General features: G+C 40.3%; 1 protein-coding gene across 1 annotated transcript in view; it reads left to right on the top strand.

The window, feature by feature from the left end:
* lmbr1l (limb development membrane protein 1-like) overlaps positions 1 to 15,676 on the top strand; it is a 63,628-nt gene extending 47,952 nt beyond the window's left edge. The window contains exons 14-17 of the mRNA XM_041180342.1: positions 1,931 to 2,021; positions 3,815 to 3,881; positions 5,961 to 6,122; positions 10,980 to 15,676. Coding sequence (XP_041036276.1) covers positions 1,931 to 2,021; positions 3,815 to 3,881; positions 5,961 to 6,122; positions 10,980 to 11,104 — 445 coding nt within the window. The 3' untranslated portion in view covers positions 11,105 to 15,676. The remainder of the gene's footprint in view (positions 1 to 1,930; positions 2,022 to 3,814; positions 3,882 to 5,960; positions 6,123 to 10,979) is intronic.
* The last annotated feature ends 3,226 nt before the right edge of the window (positions 15,677 to 18,902 follow it).

The raw sequence follows: 18,902 nt of genomic DNA on the forward strand, positions 1-18,902 counted from the left end.
AACTCCTCAAATAATCTGATTTTTCCAGTCTATACGTAGATTAAAATCACCCATGATTATTGCTGTCCCTTTATCACAAGTACCCAATATTTCTCCTTGTATACTTTGTCTTATATTGTGGTTACTGTTGGGGGGGCCTGTAGAGCACTTCCACTAGTGACTTCTTTCCCCTACTATTCCTCACCTCTACCCAAACCAAATCTACATCCTGATCTCCTGAATCAAGGTCATCTCCAATTATTGCACCAGTGCTACCCCTCCACCTTTACCTAGCTACCTACTCAATATTCAGGACCCAATCCTTGTCATCCTGCAGCCACGTCTCTGTAATGGCCAAGAGATCATACTTATTTACTTCAATGTGTTCTATCGATTCGTTTACTTAATGAATGCTCTGTACATTCAAATACAGAGCCTTTTTTTTTTTTTTGTTATCTTTGTAACATCTAGTCTTGACTATTGGTGTACTCTTGGGTTTTTTTCTGTCTGTCACTTCCTACCATCCTCTGACCCTCATTTCCCATGTTACTATTTTGCTCTCCTGCTTTGACTCTACCCCTTGATTTGCTACAGCGACCAAAGCTTGGTCCGTCACCCCTCCCCACCCTTGTTTAGTTTAAAGCTCCCTCTATTTCCCTAGTTATGCGGCTCATTAGAAAACTGGTCCCAGCACGGTTCAGGCATAGACTGCCCTAATGGTACAGCCCCCACTTTCTCCAGTACTGAAGGTGGTGGATGGGGTGCCAATCGAGTGGGCTGCTTTGTCCTGGATGGTGTCGAGCTTCTTGAGCGTTGTTGGAGCTGCACTCATCCAGGCACGTCAAACTCCTGCCTTGAGTCTTGTATATGGTGGACAGGCTTTGGAGAGTCAGGAGGTGAGTTACTCTCTGCAGAATTCCCAGCCTCTGACCTCACTTGTAGCCACAGTATTTATATGGCTGGTCCAGTTCAGGTTCTGGTCAATGGTAGCCCCCAGGATGATAGTGGGGGATTCAGCGATGATAATGCTATTGAATGTCATGGGGAGATGGTTGGATTATCTTGTGGTCATTGCCTGGCACCTGTGTGGTGAAAATGTTAACAGCCACTTGTCCAGGTCTTGCTGCATTGGAGATGGACTCCTTCAGTGTCTGAGGAGTCGCGAATGGTGCTGAACATTGTGTAAACATCCCCGCTTCTGACCTTATGATGGAAGGAAGGTCATTAAAGCAGCTGAAGATGGTCAGGCTTAGGATACTACCCTGCGGAACTCCTGCACTGGGGGCTAAGGTGATTAGCTCTCAACAATCGCAATCATCTCTTGTGCTAGAAACCATCTTCCTTTGCTGTTCATCTGTCTGGCCTCCCCAGTATTGGTGACCAAAGAAGGTTGGTGCAAGGCTCTGCCCTAGGACTCCCATGGATCAAAAAGTTGTAAACTGCACCCCCTCAACCACTGTCACCACTACCCCTCCCCAAATTCTTCCCCTGGGATCTTCAGCAGTTAGAAAGGCCTTGGTGGCATCAGCCTCTCCAGGGCTTCTTGTTTCCTCCCTGGTTGTCTGGCACAAGGCTTGGTCACGGAGTGCATGGCCTAGTGCTGATAAAGGAAGTGCTCCTCTCCTCTGGAGTACTTTTTGAATTGCAGTTACTGCTGTAATTTAGGAAATGGATAGACTATTTGCACAAAGAAGATTCCCACAAACAATTTTGGGCTAATGGTCAATATCTGTTTTTGAGATGCTCGTTGAGGGATAAATATTGGCCACGACATTGGGGAGAACTGCCCCCTGCCCTTATTCCGATAGCGGTTGTGGGCTCTTAGACCTGCCTTAGAGGGCAAACTCAGTTTAACTTCTCGGCCATAAGATGGCTCAGTAGTTTTTGATGCTCTAGGACTAGTTCTTATCTGACATGTTGAGTATTTTATTGCACCTTAACTTCAATGCAGTTACTTAATGGTGTCATCAGTTGTTGGGTTTTACAGTTCTCCACTTTTTATCAAACTTGCCCCCAGGAAGCAGGACACCACCATGACTAAGGTAGGGTTGGAAACCTGTCTGTTGAAAATAATTTCCTCTTTAGGATTATAATGGTTAGACCTGTTTTGTATTATAAAATGCCACATTGTTTTCTTGTGTATACTATTACAAATTTCGGTAACCACATAACAATACTTTAGGCAAGAGAAGACCTCTGGCTGTTTTACCTTTCCAAATCTCCCATCTAATCCTCTCTAGTTCTTGAATGGCATGTCAATGTTATGATTTTTAAATCTACAGAGAAGATCCACACTAGGGACTGTATAGAATTATAACCTGGCCATCATCAGCTAAGTTGTGTTGCTCAATGTCTCAGCAACCATGGGTAGCAGTGTCACCTTGTTCTCATAGATATTATTTTATTCATTCACGAGAAGTGGGTGTTGCTGGCTAGGCCAGCATTTATTGTCCAAGCCTCATTGCCCTTGAAGATGGCAGTGAGTCTTGATGAGTTGCTGCAGTGCATCTTGTAGGTGGTACATACTGCTGCTCTTGGTAGTGGAGGGAGTGAATGTTGAAGGTGGTGGATGGGGTGTCAGTCAAACGGGCTGCTTTGTCCTGGATGGTGTCAAGCTTCTTGAGTGTTGATGGAGCTGCACGCATCCAGGCAAGTGGGGAGAATATTCCATCACACTCCTGACTTGTGCCTTGTAGATGGTGGACAAGCTTTAGGGAGTCAGGAGGTGAGTTACTCACCGCACGATTCCCAGTCTCTGACCTCTTGTAGCTACAGTATTTGTATGGCTGGTCCAGTTCAGTTTCTGTTATGCAATGAGTAATATTCCATACAGCCATCAAGTAGTCAGTTAAATATCATATGGTTACAAAATACCACTGGCCCTGTCCCAATGTACTGTAGCTTACGCACACACACCCCATCCCAACACCTATCCCCGCTGACTGCCAGTGTCACTGTCCCAGAAAAGGCAAATTTTACAATTTAAGACAAAACATTTGATCAATTTAGGAAAAGAAACTCTGCAGCAATCCTCTCCAAATCCTGGAGGTGATCAAACAGTGACTTGTGACACTGACCCCCAATAATCCTGCTACCTTTTGTATGTAGAGATGTCAGCCATTCACAGGAACTTGACCAGTTCCTTTTTTTCAATGCTTATAGTGAGCCTGCACTCATTTGATGTGTTGTCAATTTATTCGAGAGTTTGACTCTGCAGAAAGATTCACTTTGTAGCATCTAACTGATTTCTATGCTTTTTGTAACCAATGCTTGAGTTACTGGTCCTTCCTAACCTATTGAGCTTAAGTAGCCTATCCATGTGGACTGAGTCTAATCCTTTAATTACTTTTAAGATAGGTGGTTTTGTTGCACAATGGGTAGCATCCCTACCTCTGGGCCAGAAGCTTCAGGTTCAAGACCTCTCCAGCACTTGGTCGCAGCAGGAGCATTCATAATGCGGTTCCATGAGCTGATAATCAGCCTGGGAATCCTTCCACCACTTCCCTGCTATTCCCCAAAGGGGAAAAGCGTGTATTTGAAGATACGCTTTGTTTTTTAAAAAAATTACTTCAAGGAGATATAACTGAGATTTTTAAAGTCCGCTTGCTTCAGAAGTCCTTGTTCTCTTAGCCTGTCCTGGTAATTAGGGGCCTTTTAAACTTGGTTATCAATCTAGTGGCCCTCTTGTAAATCTCCTTTTATATGGCCTTGATATCCCGCACTAATTGAGGGAGCCAAAATGGGACATGGTATTCCAGAGATGGTGTTATCAAGGTCACTTAAAGGATACCATTATCTTTCTTGTTTGTAAGATCTTTTGATCTGTTTCATCTAGATAATCGGGAACTGCGTGTCACTACTTGTTCTGAGCTCAGCCCTGCCAGTATTCTCCCGGACACTCGGTAAGCAGTTGTAAATTTCTGCAGCAACTCTAGCTACTGTTTGAAACTCTCCAGGTCTGCTGAGTTTACACATCTCGGCTGGGGCAATGTTGGGGATGTTTTAATTGGCTTCGACTGGTTGATTTTGTTCTCCTCCCTATTCTGAACCAGACTTCTCAATTTGTTAACCTGTGTACCCTGCTGAATGTTTTTGTGTGCGTGCATGAGGGAAATATTGGGTGAAGACAAGATGGAAAGAGCTTGAATTTATATAGTGTTTTATCACATTCCTGATGGCAGAGCTTCACTGCATTACTGGTTTTTTTTTTGGAAGTACATAGGGAGCTCTTTGCTTCTCTTCAAATAGTTCCATTGGATCCTCTGTGACCACTTGAACACACAGGCAGGGCCTCAGTTTAGGATGGCATCTCTGACATGGCACTCTCAATGCTGCACTTAAAGTTGTTTGCTCCTTCTGGTTAAATGGTTTGCTCATGCTTGCTGTTGAGGGTCGCTTGTGATGAGTGGTGACTTGGCTGGGATACTGTGGAGCCTTACTTCAGTATTGTTGTCTTTGAGATTAATGAAGAAAATGGAAGGAAAAATGGAAATGGATAATTTGTAAATAAAATTGGGATCTCCGAAAAATCACTAAACTGTGCACTGCACCTGTCTCTCATTTATTGCCCACTAGTCATTTTTGTGACTTCTCTGAAAGTAACCAATAGCAATCAGTGAATTGGCTCACTGTTAAAAAGACAATTTGACCTTTTGCTACTGCTTTTCAAATTGCCTTTGGTAACCAGAGAACATTAATATGATATTTGATAATATGGAATAGTTGTCCCTTTGTATAATGCAAGGAAGGCACTGGTTTTCTGTTTCCAGAGAAAAACAGATTAAATTGTGGAATGTGATCTCCAAAATGCTAATTTAGAGATCCCAGAAGCAAATGCAATAAAAACAAATTTGCTTTACGCAAGTCACGACAAGCCTTTGGCCCTGATGGCATCTTGTGAGCACCATTGCTGTTAGGATTTAAGTTACTTAAGACTGCCTGCAGGTGGCACCAAACTCCATTACAGCCATTGGGAGTTCAAAGCCCCATTTTCAGTTCAAAACCAGCATCAAAAAATTCAGTTTTTTTCCTGCCTCGTTTTATCAGGCAGAATTTTGGAGAATTTATGTAACCTTGTTCTCTTTTTTTACATAATTTCCACTCCTATTGAAGGCATTGGTTCCCTCACTGGATTATAGTTGCATATGTTAGACTCTCTGCCATTAAATATTTATGCATGTGTTGACTGTTGACCAACTATTTGATTTAAGGTGGTACATATGCATTGGCTGGATAGTAATCAGGAGCAGGAACCTTGGCCTTTATCGTGTCTCCACGCCTAGCACAGGGGCACTGCAGCTGATTGTAGCACTATTGCTTCAGTCATGACTGAGAAATTGGGTACCTAGAGTTCAGACCAGGGATTGAACTTAGGACCTTGCAAGTCTCCCTGTTTCTCTCTTTGCTCTAATCCTGGACCCAATTATTTGATGTATGTACACTTGTTAAATCATGTATTGAGGCTGCTCTGGATTTATCTCTTTGCATTATTTGCAAGGATTCTGTAATAGGAAAGAAAATACTGCAGATACACAGTAATATTGACTCTGTCTTTCTGCCACTGCTACTCTCAGCTCCTTGCACTCGTGTACGTGGTTCAGGCTTCCAAATGAATGAGCACCTTGTTAATGCTACTGTACTTTAGCAAAAGTTAATAGCTTCAGAGGAGAGAAAATTAGAAGAGACGTTTTATTTGTGAAAATGTGTTCTGCAGTATGGCTGGCTTTTTTTTTAAAGAATTCAACAGAAGCAGTGTATTCATCTGTTTTTCACTTGTGTGCTCTTAAGAACACATGTTTATTGAAGGTTTGAATGCAGCAAGTCCATTTTAACAACCATTTCACTTTTCCTACTATGGTGCCTCTCATTAAATGACCTGAGTCAAGTAAAACAACATTTATGATTCAACCTACAGATGTTAGATCGAGTATTGGAATTGTTTACCTCTTTTGATTATTAAAACATTTTTTTTCTGCTTTTAGGAATCACAAACTTTGATCTATTGGGGAACTTTGGCAGTTTTAACTGGCTGGGGAATTTTTACATCATCTTTCTCTACAACATTTTTTTTGCTGGCCTTACTGCAATGTGCCTGGTCAAAAAATTCACCAGAGCTATGCAAGCAGAGCTTCTCCGTGCATTTGGTAAGTACCTACTTGTACAGGTGCAGCAGTGTCCTGACACGCCAGTAAATCTTGCACCTCAAAAGAAGGTAGTTATACTGACGTTTTGTGATTCTAGTTATTGAACCGCACACTGGGGATTAGGTACATTCTCGTGTCAGGCATTCTGATTGGGTACATCTTGACAAGACCAAGGTGTATTCAAAAATGGCCGAACACCTTTTTGAACTAGAATCCTATTGGGAGAGCACTGGTTATTTGTGATGTTCCACATAACTAGAGGTTTTAACGTTTTGTGGATAGCTGAACTCCATTCAATAATTGGGTACAAAACCCTAATTGCAGCTGAGATATCTTGTCTCACTAAAACCTGTACTGTGCTCACTGGTCTACGCCTACCCTTGCATCAGGTAGATATTTTGTATGTAGATCAGAGATGCTGGACTTCACCTGAGCATACCAACTAATGTCCTATGGCTACATCTGAAACCAATATAGTGAATCAGTCCATTACACAACAAACATCCTTTTGCTGAGTAATGGTACGTCTTCTGGAATGAAGTTAGTTTGGATGCTTTAAGCACAATTCTCTGACAAGTTTATGTTTTGGAGCTGCTCCAAGCTGTTTACCTCGGCTCCATGCCATTTGTATTGCAGGGAAGATTCTACAGTTTCCAGGATATTAGGTAGCAACAAATTGTTCAATTCCTAATCTGTGACTTTTTCTGGCCCCTGTAAGTTCTTCACTAGCTGGAGGAATACATACAGACCAGTGAGCACAGAACAGCTTTGTTATCAAGTACAGGTGGCCTCAGTGGCTGGCAATATCATCATCAGGAGTCGTGCTTGAAACCACTTCTAGTGAGTTTCAGACTCTTGAAAGGCCCAGTGTTACTTTGTTTACCTTGGATTGGTCTGAATTGAGGTTTGTTTTTTGTTTCTATTTTTTATATTTCCTCCTGGGAGCTCCTGCCACAAACTCAAACCCCCTCAACCCATTCCCTTCCTTGACTAGGGTTGAACCAAGCTGTTTACAAATCGCCATCCTACTTGACATAACCCCCTCTAGCACTACCACTCCCCCAATCCCATTCCTCTGAAACTAGCCTCTTGTCTATCTCCCCTTCCTGCTACGCTCCAAGCTCTGGAATTCTCTCCCAAAACCCTTTCCCGTCCTTTTTAAGATTCTCCTTGAAACCCACCTTTTGATCAAGCTATTGCTCAGTGTTTCTAATATTTCTTTCCTTCACCTTTTTCCTGACCCTCTGCTCTTCTGAATTGTAGGTTTTTTTTTTGTTTCTATTTTTTTAAATTTCCTCCTGGGAGGAAATCATTCCGGTGGAATTCTTTGCTGACAAATGAAGATTGGCCACTTGGGTGAGTTACTAGATGGCTGCAGGCACCATGGAACTATATCCCAGCAAGAATTGGCGCCATTCAGCTCTCCTGGGCCTTCTCCAAACAGTCCAATTTACTGCAAGTTATCCAAACAAAGTCAAATAAGACAACAATGTTTGGGGAGGGGGAGGTAGAAATGACAACATAAATTAACACAAACAAAATAGGGTTTGATTTATTCCAAACTGTCCTAAATTCACTGTTTTTGGTGCCACTTGGAACCAAATTGGAACCAAGTTGGGTTCCTTGCCACTACAAATTGTGCATAAGGTGTAATAGTATTCCCTTTCTCCAAATATTTTGCTGTTGGTTTGACACTGATCAATCCCCAGTTGGTGATTCTGAAGCGATCTCATCAACATTAATGCATAAAATTTGGTATGGCTATGTCCATTGTGCCAACTGAAGATTTTGATTGCAGTATGTTTGATGTTAAAATGTTGAGCTTTGTAGCAGTAGTCTGGCGTTACTCATTTTGCCTGAAACTGGTTCCAAATTCACTTTTTACGGTTTGCCTTGAAAAATGCATCAACAAGGGTTAAATTATGCTCTGGCCATGTTAGATCTGTGGTCAGTAACTAGTGACGTTTGTCCTGAAATACAATCCCAGTCTGGTTCCTCTGGGTAAATGTTGCTGTGAAAAGTTTTGTCCCCTGGGAACCATTTCTAATCTCTCATTGTCAACAATTTGAATGCAATGGCTGCCCAAGCACAAAGTCAGGGCCACAACTCGTTCGGAAGGGTCAAGATAAGGAGGGACCAAGAGCCTCGCCCGCACCATACGATTAGGAATCTGTACCCACCTATTAAAGGGAGTTGATATTGGCACGTTAGCAGTCTTTCATGAAAGGCAATTTCTGGATTGTGAGGGGTTTTTATACTTCAGAAGCAAACGACAATGTGTTTAATTGTATGGTAGTTATAAGTGTATCAAGATAATTTGCACAGATTGTTCAAATTGTTCAGTTACCTGCCATTGTTTGTGGTATGCCTAAATTAATGGACAGACTTTCTTGATGCCAAACGCCATTTTATTTTCACGTCATTAAGTAAGGTACTTATGAATCTGGAGTATAAAGTTATTATGCATCCTCAATTAAACAGCCTGACTGTGACAAGCTGCTTCTTGGAATATGCAATATTAAAACCTTTTGGTGCTTTTGGATGCTAGTTGATAGACCCTGGGTTGGGGGGAATAGGAGCTTGCAGTGAGGAGCTGTATTTCTGTCGTCCAGCTTAATGTTTTCACCTGGATAAAAGCTGACCACAGACCTAACATGACCAGAGCATTATTTAACCCATAATGATGCACAAAGGTAATGGGTCTAACCTAGTCATTCATTTCATTTGCCAAGTGCAAATTGGTATTTGACTACAGAATAGTCACTGCTTCAGGAGTAGTTCATTGGCTGGTTATGAAGTGCTTTGGGATGTTTTGAGGATGTGAACAGCAGCATATAAATGCAAGTTATTTCTTTTAAATATGTTGATATGATCAGTGTTTCATTTCCTCTTGCTCTCCTTGCCACTATACACCCTGTTGCTCTGTAAGGTAGAGGCTGGCTTTCTATTTTGTTGGTGTTCTCTGGCTTTGTGTGACTTACCAAAATTGCCCAGCAAGTGGTCGATACAGATATCTGGATATAACTGATTCTCTTAAACGGAACAGCTGGTGTTTTTTTTTTTCCCTCCCTCCTCCTGGCCTGCCCCCAACACTTGTCTATGATTGAAACACAAACACTTATGACACAAAAAGGAGGCCACTCAGCCCATTATGTCCATGCCAGATATCCTAATAAAATGGAAATGGTTTTCCAGACAAACTCCAAAATGCTTTGTCTGTGAAGTATTTTTAAATTTTTCTTCTGGTGCTTTGCAGACACTTAAGTCACCCAATTGACAAATGTGCCTTTGATTTTTCACATTCATTTTTTTCTTTTTGAATAATTTATTTGACCAAGGGCAACCTTTCACAATAACTAAACTCTCTGACCAGCTGGAATAAATCCAAAATATGGAAAGAACGTGAGCATTATGGACTCAATCCTGTGTTCTAAAATAATTAACTTCCATTTCTGGATGTAAAGATTATATTAAAATTTCAATCAGACCTGACGAGGCCTGGGCTCACAGTAGGGGCCTCCTTGATCACAATGAATTCTGACTGGAAAAAAGTGCTAAGTTATTTATAATTAAATTTGATAAGATTACATTAAAATAGACTGTAAACTCTTGTAACGCTGACTTATCTCAGAGCAGGGAGGTAGGTTATGTGAGCTGATTGTTAGAATCTGATTTTGCTTTTCCTCTCGTTCATGGATTACAAATCTTAATGTTTAGTTTTGAAAATAACTTTGCACAATTCCTCATATGAGGCTGGTGATAATGGCAGTTATCAGATAGTGGTGAGATGTAAACCTTGTTCTAAATGTTAATATTGTGTAGCACTTGCCTGTAGGCTGGGAGTTTATGGGTTGGAATCTGGATTTGCTTGTCCTGCAGTGTACATGGATGATGAAACAAACAGAGCACTTGCACAGAGGAGAGTATACAAAATTATTTTGATTTTTGTTACAACCAGGCGAGGAGGAATAGACTGGTTTTCCTTTTATTCCTACTCGTTTGGTTATAGCAGAAGCTTGAATTTCAAAGGATGTGGTGGTGCCTGTTCAGTGTGTACTTGACTGTGTGCAGTCTTGTAAGAAATAAGCCAGCCAGGTTTTATTGAGTTAAACATGTAAGGAATTAGTTTTATGGCTAAAACCCACCCAGATAACAATATTAATGTTAAAAATGTACAAATATGTCGTCCTTCCCACAAATGCGCACAAACCCCAAGCTTGCAAAAAGAAATAAACTATACAGAGTATCGGATGTTAAACTTAGCCAAGTTAAAGTGCAGATAGATAAATAAGTCAAGTCAATAAAGATTCACTGCGTCTGGAATTGTGGCTGGCAGATCCCCTTTTCTCCTGCAATCACTGTTGTAGAAAATCCAATGGCTTTTTTAGTAGAGTCTGTTTGTTGCAGGGATATAGACACTTTTTTTTCTCTCAGCAAAGCAGGGTGCAAACTTTGAAATGTTCTGGAGGGAGAGTGGGGGAGACTCCTGTGGTCGTCTGTGTTCTCTGCTTGGATCCCAATTCCAGCATCCACAAAAGTTTCTATCACGTGACTTCTCCATGTCTTTTTTTTGTTTTGCATCTCTGTGGAATGGAATGTGACTTCACAGGTGTAAATTAGCAGCTACTTCATGTCCATGTCCATTTTTTAAAAAAAAATATATACAACCAGTTGATAAAATTACAAATAAATATTCTGTACAGCATATTGTCATAACATTTATTTTCAAAAATAGAAATTGCAATAAGGGTAATTGCAGATCAAAATGGACTTTTTTTTGAGGATTTTCACCCCCTGTAAAAATTTCTGCAACAAATTGATTGTGATTCTAACTTTGTTCAATATGATTTCTTTCAGGGTTGGACAGATTGCCTCTGCCTCTGCCTCTGCCCCTGCCCCTGCCTCTGCCTCTGCCTCTTCCAGTCACCAGATCCAGCACCTCTGCCAAGATGTGTCTAGCAAACAGCAAGAGACTCGTGTAACATTGCTGGATAGTTATGGCTGATGAAATTTAAATGGACCAGCCACTCAAGGGACTGAATTATGTTAAAACTATACTGTGAATGCTGCTATAGGTTGGGTTTCTAAGTTCCAAGGCCCTTCGTAACCCAGGTCCATAGAACGTGACCTTTAAACTCGTGAACGAGCAGTTCTTTTCAGCAAATCCCTAGACTCTTGGGGTTGACCAATCAAATATCTCTTCTCCACTACAGAGAAACCCAAGCGTTGTTTACATCAGTCGGTGCTGGAATTACCATAATGAGAGAGACCTCATTATGCAACTGTACAATATTATGGGATGGAAATTAATCCAAAGAGGCAGATATTTCAAGCAGTTAAATGTTTACACAACGTACCCTGTGCAATATGGGTTTTTTTTCTAAATGTGGTTTTAGCATGTTTTATTTAAAGTGTTTTTGCCCTTGGGTATTGCCAGTGTGTTTTTTTTACGTTTACTGTGACTGGTGTTCCTTCCATTTTTGTTTTAAACTGTTTTTTTTAGTAGTGGTGTCAAAATGGATAGGCTCTGAAGGATTTCCATGTCTGCTGGTAACAGTGGAAATTGGGGATGGGGAGCTCAGAATAAAGCTGAAAGGTGTGTGTGTGTGTGTGCATGCGTGTCCTCTGTTCTGTCGGAACAGGTTTGCTGTTAGGTCTGACACAGACACTATTTGGAGGAAACGTTCTCCAGGATATTCCTCCAAGACCATGCTCCTTCCGGGACCATTTAATGGAAGCAGTGGAAAGTACCTGGTGACTGAAACGCAGGCTGTTAACCATGCAGAGAAAAGCTGGGTGGTTGACTGAGTTTTACCCATTTAAGGGAGTTAGAACACTTTTAATTAGTAAATGTGAAGCTTTAGTTGAGATTCAGGTAGGAGAGATGTGATGGATTTCATTGCGTTACATGTTTCAATACGATATTTACTGGAGTTCTAATCTGCACTGTTTACTGGCAAATGTTTTTATGTTACTAAACTGGTGTTTTATAAATGGAGTGGGCAATGTTGGCGTTAAGGATGTTAATGAAGCAAAACCCCATCACCTCACTGCTTGGTGATCGTTTTTTTTATATATTCTTCAACGTTTTTAGTTGTTAATGGAGCAAGAGTGTCAGGAGCTCAAACTGCATCTCTGCACACATTCAGGTTGCCTCCTGCCCAGCCCAAAGCTAGGACTTCAATTAAATGAAGGATTGAATTGAGTTTTATTTCTTTTCTACTGGATTTGAACAGCACTGACTGAGTTATCTGCCAGCACATGAGATTAGAGACATATCTGTACCACGAAGACTCTCTAAATAGATGAGCTGTCAAACCATTACCACTTCCAATGTCAAAGAAAGATGATAGTTAATGCTTTTTAGCCATTGATCTGTTTGTGGGTTTATTATAAAATTGCTAATTATTAGGCATCTGGGTTGTTTTTCCATTGGATCCTATGTATATTGATAAATTACATATTATCATTCACCAATTTTTAGAGGCAGGGATTACCTTTTTTAGTGATGCATTTCTCTCCACCATGGCCTCTGCCATGGTCCAGCCAGCTACTAGAAAGATGCACATGGGGACTCCCTGTGGGGACTGTCTGGCTCTCCTGCCACCTCTCTATTCCTCCTGTTGATTAACTTCCCCATGATGGCATCAAAATTTGGATGTTGAAAACCCTTTCATTGCAAAATGTTTAACAAACTAACTCTTCAATTGCAGCCCTGCATTCTGGTCATTGGGCTTTTGTCCTCCAAGTATTGTAGATCACTCTTTTCCTGTTTCTTAAGCTTTAGTTAGCAGAAAACCATCTTAAATGTTGTTCTTTCAAAAGTGCTGTATTATTAAATTAATTCATACAGTTAAAATCTTGGGCTAGTTAGCAAAGGTGGTAAATAATTGAAGGATATTGTTTGTTCTGGGATGCCATTTGAGCTTTTATTTTAATATAAGCATCCAATTTAGGCTGTGTAAAATGTTTAGGAGTGGTAATTTCTGCAGAACAACAGGCATTGATGGTGTGAAGGACCAGTGATGGAAGCCAAGCGTATCAATGGGTCTCATTAGAGTTGCACAGAAACCTTTTAGAAGTTTTGCAGTAGTCTCTTGGGCAGAATGGGTGCGATTTTCTCGACCTCCCAGAAGCACCAGAATAAAGGAAGATTATTTAGGCTTTCCACCATCTCTCCTAAATTCTAACAGCTCTTTTAAAGTTCTTAAAGTTGATCTTGTGTGAAGTCCTGTCCTGGTAATGCTTGCTTAAAATATCTTTTATGGAGAATAATGGCAATTACTGTTTACAGTTTGGGATGACTTGCAGTTGCTTTGCCTAATTTCTCTGGAGGTCTTTACAGTACATATCTCCACCATGAATTTGTGTAGAATATCACTCAGACCAACGATATGGACTTGTGTTGCTTGAATTGGATTTTTGTGCCAGAGTTTTGTTTCATTTGTGAAACAATGTCTATAAAGACAATGATGGAAAGAATTGGTTAGATCCCAGCTGCTTGCTGAGGGCTATTGTTTTTAGAAATCTAAATGATTTGCAAAAGCTGAATGGGCAGTTTGCATTCCTGACTCTGCATTATGAATGGCAGGAGGAGGAAGATGAAAGTGTACAGTCTGAACACAAGTCCATGAATGTCCTGTGGGCCTTGAATCTTCTATGATGCCTGTTTGGTTCAAGATGTGACAATATGTGTGAATGAAGCCAATATAGAATGCTTGTTAAAATCGGAGATTTAGTCAGTGAGCAGCACCTCAGTTTGGTGATTGAAAGACTGTTTAGGTTGTGTGATACATGTTCAATATCAGCATCTTGACAAAATCCCTATCAATAATAAATCCTTAATGTTCACCTTGGCTTCTGTTTTTTAAACTACAGAATGGTGAAAATATTTCTAAAACTTAATTTGATTCCTAATTCAAAGACTGCTGCCCAGAGAGAGTGTTTTGGCATCATGATGGTTCTTGGTCAAGAAATTTAGTTTACAACTGAAACTTGCCCTACTCTGAATGAAACAAGGAATCAACTTGCAAATTTTGTGTTCAAACTCTGCACTCTCTTACTAATGAGACTTGTGTATAATAAGATAATTGTCCCTTGAAGCCATGAACTGTTTTATTTAGCTCAGTCATGGGACCCTGAACAGATTTGTCCTGTGATCTGCCCAAGGTCCTGAACTACCATAATAAGGCCCTAAAGTTATCTTTAAAATTTTTTTTTTTTTAGTCTGAGTTTGTCCTTATTTTAAACTTGTTTATAATGGCTCTTAAATTAAATTGCAGGAGTTGAATTTTGTAATTAATTGGTCTCATGGGGATTGTGTCTGGTGATTTTTTTATATAAGGTGTGAAGCGTGTGCAAGAGGGAAACCATCCTAGGACAAGAATTTTCTCAGTCCCCCCGCCGCCCCCCCTGCCACATTGCTGTAGTTTTTCATTAGACAGTGCTCATTTACAAAGCAGGCGAGATGTTCCTTTCATTAGCAGATCCCTGTTAATTACTCTGCTTTGCCATCTCTGCAGCATTGTCATAGCCCAGTTCTTGCAGGTAAATTTTTCATGCTGCTATAAATTCTATTGGCAACTTTTATTTGAAAATTTTTTCAAAGTTGCCATTTTAAACTGTTCACTTTAGTTTAAAAAAGTTTGTTTGAGAGATAGAGTAGGATTGGTGACAGTGAAGTTGACCTCTGGTTGTAATGTATGTCCAGTACCTGTCATCTTCAGTATTCTCACTGCCTATTAAATGGTTTTGTGCATCATAGTCATATTTCTGTAAGATGGATGGGAATACAATTTGGGGAGCATATTTTTTCTTTCCAGACCAGTCTATAAACTGACCATTACTGAGCACCTTCTTCCAATGTTAGTTCATCAATCAGTTACATATTTAGTGCAAATGTAGTTCATTTCACTCCCCAGATGGCCTAGTGGGTAATGGGCACTACCTTGTATATCATTAATAAGCCATATGTAGATCAGTTGGTCTACTGCCCTTAATAGTCTAATAGCCTAGCCCTTGCTGCTTAGGCTTGCGCATGAAGGGTTACTTCAGGTACACAGGCTGGTGCCCATCCAACTGTACCCCAGTATGAGTCAATACTTTTAAAGGAGGAAGGGAGAATTTTGGGGTGAGAGAAGGAGTTTACTTAGTGAACATCAGCTTTTGCCCCTCTGTCAGAATATCTATCCCTCTTTTCAAAGATTGACATTCCAAATGTAAGGTTCAAATTTTTTGAACTGACCTTAGGACTTTTGAGCGCATGATGGAAATTCTCAGTCATGGGGCATATCCTTAATGATGTTTTAGTTAAGGATTCTGAAATACTTGGGAGGCCTGGTATTCCAGAGTCCTAGCATCCAGGTCTCCTATAGTTGCTCAATATTGGAGTGAAGTGGCTTTATATATAAATCATCACTCCTGTGAAAATGTCTTTTTTTATTAAAAAAACAATTGTTTGGTAAATAAATGTTGTGATTTGATGTTGCAATGCAAACCTATGTCTATCTTTGTTTACAATCTGTTAAATGGAATACAAGTAAAATACTTTTTTTTAAAAATCTTGTTTGTTTTGACTTATCCTGTTGAATACAATTTTCTAAGATTCCCACCCCCGTCTGAAACTTTGTGACATGTGTCACCAGTTAGGAGTTTATTCACTTTTTCGCTATAGATATTTTTGAGTCCAGAGCTTCTGAGAGCTCTTGTATGTACCTGGTGAACTAAGTGAATTTGTAGCACAAACACAGGACCTTCTTCCGTTTATTTCAGCCACTGTTTTAACTTTTTCATATCCCCCTGCCTTCAGAAAAGAACAAAATAATACACCATGTTTTAATTGCCAAATAGTTTCTTAAATGATGCTAATAGTAGAGGTACATGATTTCAGTGTAGTTAAGCGAGATGTTTCTCTCTTTCCACATCTTTGAAAAAGATAGGCTGATAAATGCCTTTTTTAAAAAAAAAATAAACTTGCTTGGTCAAGTTAAGTAACGGTTCAGTTTAAAAGCCATGCTGCCAATCAAATTACACACTTGAACAAATCAGCAAGGATGTTGCTATTTCATGGTTTGTCCATTCCTTCTGACATTTGCTTCAAACAGACTAATTGCTGCTATGATTATATAAATTTTATGCTGGAATATGATTTTTTTTGGCAGGGATAGAAACCATTAGCAGGCTAAAGCTGGAGAAAAAGGCACCTTTTCCACTTTTTTTTTTTCTCTTCCACCATCTCCCTGCCTCCAAATCCCCAATTCAATACACTCAAGTCACCTGAAGCAATACTAACGAGCACCAAAAGTGTTGCTTCCTGGTGGAACAGTGTGTTGACATGCCTGTTTTTGGAATCACAACAATGGATGATGTATCTTTGCAGAGCCATTTTCTATTACATTTTTGTCAACCTAAACATGCTAGAATATTTTGGTGAGAATATAGAGTAAATGCAGTCCCTTAGGAGTGTGGTTGTTGCTTCTGTTCTATGGTGCCCAGGTAACACTTGGCTCATTCAGAAGCTGAACACTTATTTCCTGTGGCTGCATTTTGGATTTTGTGTGTTCCCCTCCAAGGTGATTTACCCAGCTTGACCACCTTGTTTGTGTCAAGTGTGTAGCCTGGAAGCTTAAGCAAATTTTGGACCAGTTAATACTAACACAGTTGCACATTAGATCATATTTAATTTTCCAGAAGCATTTTCTGCATTAATGAACCCAATCACTTCATTGGGATAACAATAGAAAGTACTGCCTGACCACCTGTATTTCCAGTTTTTTATTTCAGATTTCCGGCATCCACAGCATTTTACTTTTGCACTTGGCTGGGATTCCACGTCAGTGTTCTATAAACCTGTGATAATTGCTGGCCAGCCTGAGATGTCAACATCTGTTCTTTGGTCATTGGGTGGACCCACCAACATCTAGTTGGGTCTCTTTCCTACACATACCCTCCCTCCCTCTCTCTCTCTCTCTCTCTCTCTGTCTGTCTCCTCCAGCACTCTCTTCCACACACCCCCCCCCCCACCCCACCCAATGATCCAAGTACAATACTTAAGTCAGGCACTTTTTTGGCTTTTATTAGTCAACCCTACTTTGTTTAACTTGGTTAATATGTTGGTGCCATGCCTGAAGTAATCATGCCTGTCTTGAAATAGAGGTCATCAGTACACTGGAAAGTAATCCCCTGATCCTTATTGGAACTAGAATGGAGAACTTTGCAGCACCATTGGGAAAAGGCAGGGAAATGGGGCCAATTGGTGCTCTTTGACAATCCAATCTTTAAATCTTTGTATGGGCTGAGGCCTTTGGAAAGTTTGCGCCTCCATGTGTGCTTTGTTTTAGATGTCAATATCATTCTTTCTGCCAGACAACAACCACTATCTTTTTGTTTATTGAAAGGCAGGGGTGGAATTGCATGAAGGAAAGTCATTTTGAAACTGATTTAAAAAAAAAATCATCCCACACTTTTGAGCATGCAAACCGCCAAATTAACTTTTATCATTTGATATCTTTGATTTCCAGTTGCTGGCAGGATCTATAAAGCCTTTTCTTTCTTTCAGTTCCTGAACAGTTGTCATCAAGTGGCACTTTACACTGGGAGGATTGTAGGAAGAAAGCCTTTCTATTTTATTTTGCCGTTCTATTAAGTACAATTGTGTTTGTCACGACAGCAATTTTTTTTAAAAAAAGGAAATTTGATTTCAAATGTTGCCTGTGCTGTGTTCACAGATAATGCTGAGAAAATGACACCAGTCGGTGTTTGGAATTTGAAATTTATTTTTCTTTTTTAATGGCTCAGTGCTTCCTGCCGGCTGATTGCTCCAAACTTGCATGGGAAGTCCTCACTGAGGAGAGATGTACTAAACCCACACAGTACATAACCATTTAGATTTCCTGAAGTTCCTTAATAATCTTCCCTCCCACACTCGTGATGAAATCAGATTTTTGATGGTAAATTACCATGTACAGTAAACAATTTTGAGCAGGAGTAAAAGGGCTATTTCTAAGATGGTCAGATGGACCCAAACAAGTGGAAGTGTCTACCCTTCAGAGGCTGTGGTAACTGGTTCATAATATTTAGATATAATAAAGGATCTGTATCCATTTTTGTTCACAGCCCCACCCCCAAACATCAAAGTGAGGGATATTTTGGTGCTGGGGAAAGAGCACTTTCCACTTTGCCCAATGATGTCTTTAAGTACTCTTAATGTCAAATACACCTAGGGCTAGCTGCAGAATAAAGTTCCTTCTACTCTGCCCCAACAATGATTCTTCATTTCAGCCTCAAAAGGTTCCCTCTTGCCATTGCACCAGCAATGCACCATCATGCTGTGAGACTGCCAGTTCTGTGCTTGAGTGCCCACATATTAACAACTGGGCTGAGGCTACCCAAACTCATTTCAAGTAAGAGCCTTAGAGCCAGGGAAGGAGGCAACATCCATTTCATCAGTCCAGTCTGAACCCAGGACCCAAAACTGAAAGGCCCATTGCAGCATCTGGTTGCTTCACTATTGCAGTTGACAGTGAACAGTGGCCAGAAGCTGGCTTGGATCTTTTGCACTATCTGTGGATTTGGAGTTTACTTCAATTACAAATGCATCATGGCATGTTAGCTGGTGGGGAATGGAAGAAATTGTTTAATATTCTGTAGGAAGAAATGCCTTGAGTGGAAGAAATTAAATTTCCTAATCTTTAAGTTTTATGAAAACTCCAAAATGAATATGTTAAATTGTTTAGGTCCAGACAGGCAGTAGACAGCAGTGGAATTGTACCTACTAGCTGG

Source organism: Carcharodon carcharias, chromosome X, assembly GCF_017639515.1.
Source record: "Carcharodon carcharias isolate sCarCar2 chromosome X, sCarCar2.pri, whole genome shotgun sequence".
In the NCBI taxonomy this organism is placed as follows: domain Eukaryota; kingdom Metazoa; phylum Chordata; class Chondrichthyes; order Lamniformes; family Lamnidae; genus Carcharodon; species Carcharodon carcharias.